Source organism: Centruroides sculpturatus, unplaced genomic scaffold (genome assembly GCF_000671375.1).
Source record: "Centruroides sculpturatus isolate CEXI.00-Female unplaced genomic scaffold, Cexi_2.0 scaffold7, whole genome shotgun sequence".
In the NCBI taxonomy this organism is placed as follows: Eukaryota; Metazoa; Arthropoda; class Arachnida; order Scorpiones; family Buthidae; genus Centruroides; species Centruroides sculpturatus.
Window position 1 is genome coordinate 795,532 of NW_019384510.1, and position 11,442 is coordinate 806,973.

Below are 11,442 nucleotides of genomic sequence, written 5' to 3' on the forward strand. Positions count from 1 at the left end.
ATGCATATGATTCCTTTTAATGTAAGTTGCAATTATGTACAAATGAATTCCCAGCATAGAAGTTTTACTACAAATGAAAAAAATACTTTTTTTTTTTTTTTTTGCATGGCTTGCATAAAATTATGTACAGTACATTGAACATCCATATTATTATTTATCTGTTGATGGAAGCTTAAGATTAAATAATAATTATTGGTAATCAGATGATTTGTTGGCTCTTATCATTTTTATTAAAATCTTTTATGTACTGTATTTATTTAAATGTATGTTCAGTAAATTTTCACTAAAATTATAGAATGAGAACATTTCAGAATTAGAAAGTGTTAGTAGCATTAGTTAATTTTTTTTGTTATTTATTGTCAGAAGTTTTCAAGAATTTTGCAACAGGATTTTATCCATTTGTTTAAAATTAATTAGGTAAAATTTAAATTATACAGTTTTAATTTAAACACATTATTAAAATTAGGTGGCACATAGGTAATTGGACTTGTATAATAACTATTTAAAAATAATGTGTTAACAACTCTAGTTATTCATTAATGGTGTCTATTTTCTGAAGTCTCTTTTTAAAATTCTCATAAATGCTAAAATCTGAAACTAACATGATCTAAAATGACATGGTACAATGCATTTCGGACCCACCAGTGGCCGAGTAATCTTCGTACCCTAAACACTGGGAGTTCGGTCATGGGTTTGCGCCGTGATCGGACAGGCTGGCTGCTTGGAGTTTTCCGGGCTTGCCAATAACAACTAAATAGGAGGCCAGTTCCCCATAAAAGTCCTCCCGGAAGGCATTAGTTCCCTTCGCGTAACATTGCATCCAAGAGAAGGCAACGGGAAACCACTCTGGGTACTAACTTTCCCTAGTAACGCCTTGGCGTATTTACTAACTACTTACTAATCTGCGCCGGGTGTGGCCGAGGTCGGGAAAACCTGATATGGCACTATGAGATGTGAGACAATGCATTTCAAGAAATGAAGTTTTTAAAAATAAAGTAAATCTCTGATGAATGAGCTGCTTCTTTTCCTTGTTTTTATTATTATTATTATTATTTTTTTTTTTTTTACTGGATATATTTTAGTAGTTGATTACTAACAAATTAACTTATACATACATTATTGTACACAATTATTTAATTTATTGTATACACAATTATTTCAATTACAAAAACAATGGAACAGCAGTTCATAAGCAAATCCTGACTTTCCATCATAACCATCATATTCTTTTAACAAATGTCAGTCTAGTTAGTTAGGGTTATGAACTTTTTCATATATAAATATAGGATAATGAAAATGCAAAGATTTCTTCTTAGTAGCAAATAGTATTCAAGTGTTTTTTCATGAACCTTAAAAATGAACAAAATAAACTATATTTGAAATTTTTAGGTATACTGGTTTGTGCTATGAAACATCAGAATGAGAAATAAAATATGAAATGTATTGCAACTCTCCTCCAATTATGAGTCACTACAGACTACAAATTCAAAAACCATATGTGCTTTTTTTTAATTAATATAGTGCTTTTTTTTTTTACATATTTTAGGATTTTCATAACATACATACAAAAACACTTATTGAAAATTATATATATATATATATACAGTAATATGTTAATTTAGGCCTTTGTCATTATTTTGATTTTAGCTTCATTAATGTTTCTTGCATTTTGATATATTATAAATTTTCACATAATTATCAATCTCAATATGATAGAAATGAGTTTTTCACATCAAGTGATTATATGTTTGTAATAATATAACAATAATAACTAGTAACAAAATGCTGATGAACATATCCACTGTGCTAAAATTTACAAATTTAATTATTAAACATTATTAACTTTCAGGTTTGAAAATTTCATATTTAAAACTGGATATGTGAAATTATGAAATTGTTATCTATATTAAAAATTTATTTATTTATTTATTTAATAATAATCTTTAGATTTGATTTTAAAGATATATAACTTTGAAATTATAAATAATTTTTAAAAGATCTTTTTCTCTAATTAGAAGAAACAATTTTTTTAAGCTAATATTTATCTTAGTGTTTGATTAAGCAGCATGTTGTTAATCAATGAAAACCAAACACCAAACTAAATGAATAACATTGTTCAAAATAAAGATTTTTTTATATGTACACGCACTTACTCACTTGCCTCATAAGTAAAAATGAAAATTCTTATATGAATCTTTTTTAACTATATTCATACTGTTTTATCTACATGACTGTTTTAAAATATTTTAAACTCTAAATTAAAGAAAAATAAATTTCATTTTGAAGATAAAGATATATTATTTTATGAAAATAATATACTACTAGTGACTTAGAAACCATAAATTATTAAACTAGTTATTTAAATTAAAGTTGAAGTTTAATCAATCCTAATCACTTGTTATTAATCTCCAAAACTATTTGAAATATAGGATAATCCTGCTAGACAGATGTAAACCATTATTATGGAATGTTAAAGCTAGAACAATTAATTATTATTTATCAAATATATTAACAAATTCTTAAATTTTATTAATATGTATGTCAGATATATTAGTAAATTTTTCCTAATATTCACTTCTGCTTTTTGATTTTCTTTTCATCTAATTCATAGTTCTAGAGAATTAACTCAATCTTTTGTTTTTTTTACAATTTCATTGTATTAAATGTTTAAAATATATGATCAGTTTGATTAGAAATTTGTCAATATTATTTGCAGAATTTTATTTAGAAAATAAATATTTTATTAATTTGATGAACATTTTATAAAATTTATAGAAAGAATTTTAAACAATTCAATGCAATGTAGTTAAATTTAGCAGTAATATAAACCTGTAGAAAAATTATTGCTGCTACTACCCCAGCTTGATTACCTTTGCTTTTATATTGTACTGATTGCACTATAACAATGTTACTGAACAATGTTTCCAAAGCATTGGATCCACAAGATTTTATATTCCAAAGCAACATATTTCAGACTAATCTTCCACACATTTTCATAGGTTTTAACCCATGGAGATTGTTTACAGAAGAGATTCTAGATACTCACTTGCATCTCACTTTTAACCAACATTCAACTGATAACACTGTATGACCAGGAAGATTTAAAAAATGAATTTTGTGGACTGTATTTTTCCAAATTAATGACTACGTGAGTAGTTGACTGTGAACTTTACATTTATTATTATTATTTGCATTTGTGAAAAAAATAAATAAAAAAAATTGCCAAATTCATTACTCTAGTTATATGAAAAAGCATTTTCACATTTTCCATAAAAAAAAATAATTTATCCCCATCTGGCATTTATAATATATATATTTTTGATATTTTAGTATATAAATATTGAATATAATTTAAATATAATAATTCCTTAATTCTTAAATATATTAATTTTTAGTAAAATGAAGTACAGTACTGTGCATTACAGCAGTAATTATGATTTTTCTCTCTGGTTTATTGAAACTGACAGAAGCAGAATTTTAATTTGTTCAAATAAGTTAATACAAAACATATATTTATTTATTTTTTAAATTTCAGTGATATATTTTTAATATGTATATATAATTATTCTTCTCTACACACCAGAACGTACTAAAAATAACTCTTTATCTTAAACCTCGTAACCGGAGTGAATGTATAATACTTCCGCAAACGTTTTCGACGCCCCTTCTGGGCTCTTCCTCAGGCATTTTTTTGATAAATACTGAGCTGGACGTTGAAAATCGAACATTTTCTTTTGATTCGTTTACCTTTTGAATCATCACACGTGGAAACCTTCAAACCAAATTTAAAATGAAAAAGAGAAAAAAAGAGCAATGTTTTGCGTACAGCGCATGCGCGTTGCCGTGCTTTCGACGTAAACTTTTAAAAGACATCATCCAGCAGGAACTGCCATGCTGTTGAAAGGGCTATCTCTTCTTTAAAATTGATGCATGTTTTGCTTCCAACCATTTAAGATGTTCGGGGTGGGTGGTAGTGAGGATAATGTGCGCCGCATCAAAGTCCGTTGTGATGTTCTTATTGGTCGCATATGTTGAGAGAGCCGTAGTAGTTCTGCTGTGTTGTATGTCAGCCTTATGTTCTTTAATCCTAATCCCCAATGAACGTCTGGTTGAGCCAATATAAACCATTTCTCTGTCGAACCTGTGGTCTGTTAGGGGGATGGTATAAATTCCAGGTAATTTGACCGGGTTTGGTGGCTGTTTTCCATTCCGGAGTATTTGGAAAATGGTTTGGCATCTTCTGTATGTTATATTGACCTGACGTCTCCTGGCTATATCTATATACACCGATTTTAACTGTGGATTAAATGTGATGGGAATCCTTTCTATATTTTCTTCCTCACTCCGTATTTGTCTTTGTGTCTGGTTGTCTGGTTCCTGGCTACTTCTATATCGTTTATACAATCCCTGTACGAGGTTGGTGTAGCCATGGGCCACTGCTATCCCCTCTATGTGCCTCATTTATTGAGTTAGCGCTTGGATAGAGGAGGAGTGTGTAAAAGCCCTCTTGACCAAAGACCTAAAGGCTGCTACCTTGTACTGAAAAGGATCACAGGATCCCATCGGAATATACGTTGTGGTGTTACTGGTTTTTTGGTATACTGCCGTGTGTATGTTCGGACCTTCAAAGGAGATTTCGATATCCAAAAAATGGACATTTGATTTGCTGTGCTGCTCTATTTCAAACAACAGTCCGTAAGGATTGCTGTTCACCATATCCACAAACTGTTTAAGATTCAGTTTAGACTTCCACAGGATGATGATGTCATCTGTGTAACGTTTATATAGTAGCATATTGGGTAGGAAGCGAGGAAGAATGTTGTTTTCTAATTGTCTGACTACCATCTCGCAAAGATTTCCAGAAACTGGACTTTCCATTGGAATACCTTTACGTTGTTTGTACATGATCCCATTGAATTGGAATACCGAGTTGTAACATATCAAGTGGGCTAACTCCAGAACTTCTCGGTGCATTGTTGTATCACCAACTTTAGGAAAGAGGAAGTCCCTGATCATTCAAATGCCTCTCATATGTACTGTACATATGAGAAGGCACTTGAATGATCTCCTTTGAAGGTCCGAACATACACACGGCAGTATACCAAAAAACCAGTAACACCACAACGTATATTCCGATGGGATCCTGTGATCCTTTTCAGTACAAGGTAGCAGCCTTTAGGTCTTTGGTCAAGAGGGCTTTTACACACTCCTCCTCTATCCAAGCGCTAACTCAATAAATGAGGCACATAGAGGGGATAGCAGTGGCCCATGGCTACACCAACCTCGTACAGGGATTGTATAAACGATATAGAAGTAGCCAGGAACCAGACAACCAGACACAAAGACAAATACGGAGTGAGGAAGAAAATATAGAAAGGATTCCCATCACATTTAATCCACAGTTAAAATCGGTGTATATAGATATAGCCAGGAGACGTCAGGTCAATATAACATACAGAAGATGCCAAACCATTTTCCAAATACTCCGGAATGGAAAACAGCCACCAAACCCGGTCAAATTACCTGGAATTTATACCATCCCCCTAACAGACCACAGGTTCGACAGAGAAATGGTTTATATTGGCTCAACCAGACGTTCATTGGGGATTAGGATTAAAGAACATAAGGCTGACATACAACACAGCAGAACTACTACGGCTCTCTCAACATATGCGACCGATAAGAACATCACAACGGACTTTGATGCGGCGCACATTATCCTCACTACCACCCACCCCGAACATCTTAAATGGTTGGAAGCAAAACATGCATCAATTTTAAAGAAGAGATAGCCCTTTCAACAGCATGGCAGTTCCTGCTGGATGATGTCTTTTAAAAGTTTACGTCGAAAGCACGGCAACGCACATGCGCTGTACGCAAAACATTGCTCTTTTTTTCTCTTTTTCATTTTAAATTTGGTTTGAAGGTTTCCACGTGTGATGATTCAAAAGGTAAACGAATCAAAAGAAAATGTTCGATTTTCAACGTCCAGCTCAGTATTTATCAAAAAAAAGCCTGAGGAAGAGCCCAGAAGGGGCGTCGAAAACGTTTGCGGAAGTATTATACATTCACTCCGGTTACGAGGTTTAAGATAAAGAGTTATTTTTAGTACGTTCTGGTGTGTAGAGAAGAATAATTATATATACATATTAAAAATATATCACTGAAATTTAAAAAATAAATAAATATATGTTTTGTATTAACTTATTTGAACAAATTAAAATTCTGCTTCTGTCAGTTTCAATAAACCAGAGAGAAAAATCATAATTACTGCTGTAATGCACAGTACTGTACTTCATTTTACTAAAAATTAATATATTTAAGAATTAAGGAATTATTATATTTAAATTATATTCAATATTTATATACTAAAATATCAAAAATATATATATTATAAATGCCAGATGGGGATAAATTATTTTTTTTTATGGAAAATGTGAAAATGCTTTTTCATATAACTAGAGTAATGAATTTGGCAATTTTTTTTATTTATTTTTTTCACAAATGCAAATAATAATAATAAATGTAAAGTTCACAGTCAACTACTCACGTAGTCATTAATTTGGAAAAATACAGTCCACAAAATTCATTTTTTAAATCTTCCTGGTCATACAGTGTTATCAGTTGAATGTTGGTTAAAAGTGAGATGCAAGTGAGTATCTAGAATCTCTTCTGTAAACAATCTCCATGGGTTAAAACCTATGAAAATGTGTGGAAGATTAGTCTGAAATATGTTGCTTTGGAATATAAAATCTTGTGGATCCAATGCTTTGGAAACATTGTTCAGTAACATTGTTATAGTGCAATCAGTACAATATAAAAGCAAAGGTAATCAAGCTGGGGTAGTAGCAGCAATAATTTTTCTACAGGTTTATATTACTGCTAAATTTAACTACATTGCATTGAATTGTTTAAAATTCTTTCTATAAATTTTATAAAATGTTCATCAAATTAATAAAATATTTATTTTCTAAATAAAATTCTGCAAATAATATTGACAAATTTCTAATCAAACTNGTACGTTATACAAGGCACCACTGTATATATATATATATGTATGTATGTATGTATATAAACATTTTAATGTAATTTTTTTTCTAAGGTTTGTACAAAAATTTATATTGTTTTATTTGTGTAATATGGTAATAAATATATCATTAATGTTATGTTTCATAACTATAGGAAATTGATTTTTATAATGTCAAAATGATGGTCTTCACACACAGCAATCTATGAAATTGAAAAAGTATTTTTTTTTAAACTGAATTTTTTTCTTTTTAATAATACTTGCTATCTTTTAACAGTTGAATAAATTTTGTCTATATTTTCACGTAAACCAATTTAAATAGAAACATAAAGTAATAGTTATTTTGGAGTAATTAATAACTTAAGCCTTTTTTTTCCATATTGTAAATAATATGAAGGCATATTCAGGAGTCACTGAAAAATTTTAAATTACCAACCATTTTGCCAGTTTTAAACTTTTTTGCTACTTTAAATTATTCATCACTTCCAGTTTTAGTTACTAATTAATGCAGAATTTGGTAGTCTTATAAATTTGAAGTCTGGAAAGCAAAAGTAACATGTATGAGATGGCACCTAATGCCTCCCTATAAGGTTAAAGTTTTGGTAATGTATTATTAATATAGCTGTTATATAGCCTAATGGCATACAACAGTGGTTGGCTTTATTATCATAATGTATCTGGTTTTCATAAAGTTGTTTGTTTGTAACATGTTAAACTGTCACGTGGAAATAGGAATCATTTTTAAATAATTTTTTAACGAATAATTCTGAATAACAGTTGATCACAATGCTTAAACAGTATTTTACATGTTCTGTCATATCAAAATTTTTAACTAAATACACTCAAACAAACCTTTACATATGCAGCCGTAATTTAATAGATAAATTCAAACGTTTTCGACCATATTCGATGGTCTTTATCAAGAAAAAACTGAACAATCGAAATTCGAACTAAAAATTTGCGTTACCGATACAAGCGTTATTTTTGGAACATTTTTAAAAAGATATTCTATCGTAAAAGCGCCATCTATACATATTGGCTGTAATTAGTTAAAATAATACCAGTAAAATACATTAAAATACAATAAAGTGCATATAGAAACAAAAGTTAAGAGAGTTGCTGCTATGCTAACTTTCTTGACTCTTATAGTATGCATGTTCGCCATGCTGCCGATATTTTGCTTGCATCCCGGAAGTTGATAGCTAAACCTTTTTGGCTTGTTTTGCAGATATGCCAGGCTTCAGCGTATCTGAGGTGCTTTTTGTCACGTACTATTTGTATCAATTTAGCTCGGTCCCACTCCGCTTTGACCTCTTGTGGGTCGGCTAAGACGTACGTCGCCAGCGCTGTGCACGGCTGTTCTTTTCTTATGTTTCTCTGATGCTCTAACAGCCTTTGTTTGATGGATCTTCCGGTAGCTCCGATGTAGAACATCATATTCTGCCTTCGTGTGTCTGTAACCGGAATTCTGTAGACTCCTGGAAGAGTGTTCTTGTCCACAACATCTTTGTCTGCCCTTAGTAACTGATAAATAGTGGGACTCCTTTTGTATATTATTCTTTTCTTTGTAGCAGCTCCTATTCGCCTATATACGTTGCTTAGCGAGGCCTTGTATTCCATCGTTGTGAACTCTTCTGTATTTTGTAGACTTCTCATCTTGCTACGTGTCTTACATAGGCTTTTTATAGCTTTAATATTAATCCCATGTCTCTTAGCTAGTTTATTGATATAACAGAGCTCTTCGTTTCTGTCCTGGGTACTGCTGCAGTGCGAATAAGCTCGCGCGATGAGCGCCTGGAATGCGGCTAGCTTATACTTAGGCGGGTCGTGTGAATTCCGTGGGATAAATATCGGGTTGTACGTAGGCTTTCTATAGACTTTAGTGAGAAAATTCCCTTTGCTGTCAAGTTGTATATATAAATCCAGAAAGTGTATGAGCGTATTACTTTCTTGGTCTAGTTCAGTTTCGAGGCCAAACATGTTGTCATTAACGTTCTTTATGAATTGCTGTAAGTTGGGTTTGACATTCCATAAAATAACCACATCATCGACATATCTTGCGTACAGTAGGATTTGCATTTCGTAAATCGGCACAAGGGCATTCTCTAGCGTAGATTTATAACATAACCCAACTGATAAGTATTTACTGGTATGTTTTTATGATAATTCTGTATAGTTGACAGGAGTTAAAAAAATCCATTAAAATATTTCATATATTTATTCCGCTCTCCGATTTTATATTACTCACAGATTTTAATGTTAAACCAGTGATACTACGATTTCGTATATCCCATCTTTAAGGGGATGTAGAAAAAAATGTGTACAATTCTTGTATAATGTTAAAAAATTAAATGTCACTTTGGTAGGATCATTTACAACTAAATTTAATGAATGAGAGAGATGCACGAGGACAGAAAAAGCTCTAGAATTTATATTCCTTAAATTTACAATTTATGTATCCATTGTCATAAAAATTAGTCTTTCCACTTTTTTCCCGAGACTACAAATATTCGAGTACAAAGTAACCGGTTTCGACTTACTTCTACTTAAGAATTAGTTAAATAATTAAGTGATTAGGGAATTGGGGACATAAATAAAACCCTGACGAAAGAGCCGAAATTTTATTTAAACAAAAGCTTAACCGAACCAATCTAAAGCCGAGTACAGTGGGGACTGATTTCTTCTTAATATTAGATGTAATAAAGAGAGAATTTTTTTTAGTTCAATGACAGTGACCGAAAAGTTGTAAATTTTGGAAATTTCCGTGGACGTCTGGTCTTAAAACAAATTAGTTAGAAAACAAATGACTATTAAGTTTAACATTGTGGCTACACGCCTGTTTTTCTTTTATTAATATTATTATTATTATTATTAGTCCGTATAGTTTTAGTTTAATTTAAACTCTAGAACTTTCCTTCCTTCCGATTTCTTTGTTCCTTTGTCTCGGATTTCCAAGAATTCGCCTCACCCCTGACCCATCAGGGGGTAGCCTTAGACAAAAGACGAAAACGGGTCTGCGAGCGAGGAAAACAAAGGGTTTTTAGGCACTCTTAGGCCGGACTCGGAGAGAGAGAGACGTGTGGCAGAAGGCTCTGGAACAAAAGGTCGGAGGAGCGCTGCAGAAAGAGGCCGTAAGAAGCGCATTGATAGAAGAATTTAGTCGACGATTATAAGACAACGCCGAAACGGACCGAAACGGTTCTAAAAGGAAGAACAGCCGAGACGAGGAACTGTAGAGAACTACCAGGAAATTCGGGTACCCTCTGTCCTTTAATTCATCTTATTTCCCCTTTCTATCTTTTCTATCTCCTAGTTTATTTTAGTTTTAAGTTAGTTTAAGTTTCCGCGCGCAACTACTTTTGTCAAGAGATAGTTATCGGAAAAGTAACTACCAGTATATTGGTATATCCGGTCGCTCGGGATTTTGGAACGTTTGTAAGTAACAGCGGGAATCCGAACTCATTTTGTAAATATATTAATGTTAGCGCGAAATTAAACTTGTTTCATTGGAAAAACGTGTCTGTGTTTTCCTGTCCGCGCTATACATCTTCACATTGGCGTCCGCGACAGGATTCCCGTCTTGTTAGCCTAACTCGGTGCATAACGGTATTAATATCGACTGTTAATTGTAAGATGGAGGATAAAGGTACTCCAGATATGAGTTCTATGGCGGGAGGCCATGTTGTGAATTACCCACTCGTGGTTACTGGGTTTTTAGGGATGATCCCCTCCTTCTCGAATTCACCTAACGATACGGTAAACATAAAGCAATTTTTTATGACCATCGATAATGTAGCTAAACTAGCCCATTGGGGGGACGAAGTTAAGGTGGCTGCGTTGCAAGCCAAACTAAAAGGTGAGCCACTGAACACCTTCTTTTGTTTATTGGAACAAACGCCTGCCCTAACATTTGAAGGAATCAAACAAGATCTAATTAAATGCTTTGAGAAACATGAAGAAAAGGGAAAGGGGTTACTCGACCAACTATTAAATTTGAAGCAGGGCGGAAGGGAGTCGGTCAGTGATTACATCACCAGGACTAAAACTATAATGTCTAGGGCTATCCGAAGTAACCCAGATATCGCAAAATTCAAGGATGAAATTATTATGGAGAGGTTCATAAAAGGGTTAGATACAAGTATTCGGAGTCACGTGTTCCGCAGGGAACCTGCTACCTTAGAGAAGGCTTTCGAATGCGCTGAAAGGGAGGAAAGGCTAGAGAGGGAATGTAACAACCCTAAGGAGCTTAGAACAGTCTGTTATAATTCTCAGGAAGAGACAAGTGCAGAAAGTACAAGTCGGGAAGTCGGCACTAGTACTACCCCGAAGGGTGAGGATCGTTTAGATAGATTAGAGAAGGGATTGCATGCCCTCTATGAAATAGTCTCCAAGAGGGCTGAAAACCAGACCCGGGT

General features: G+C 32.8%; 1 protein-coding gene across 1 annotated transcript; it reads right to left on the reverse strand.

Annotated features, from left to right (window-relative positions):
- Window positions 1-4,461: 4,461 nt before the first annotated feature.
- On the reverse strand, window positions 4,462-5,016 carry LOC111622351. Its single transcript, XM_023364711.1, has one exon. It carries the CDS (start codon window positions 5,014-5,016, stop codon window positions 4,462-4,464), a length of 555 nt encoding a protein of 184 aa, XP_023220479.1.
- Between the last annotated feature and the right edge of the window lie 6,426 nt (window positions 5,017-11,442).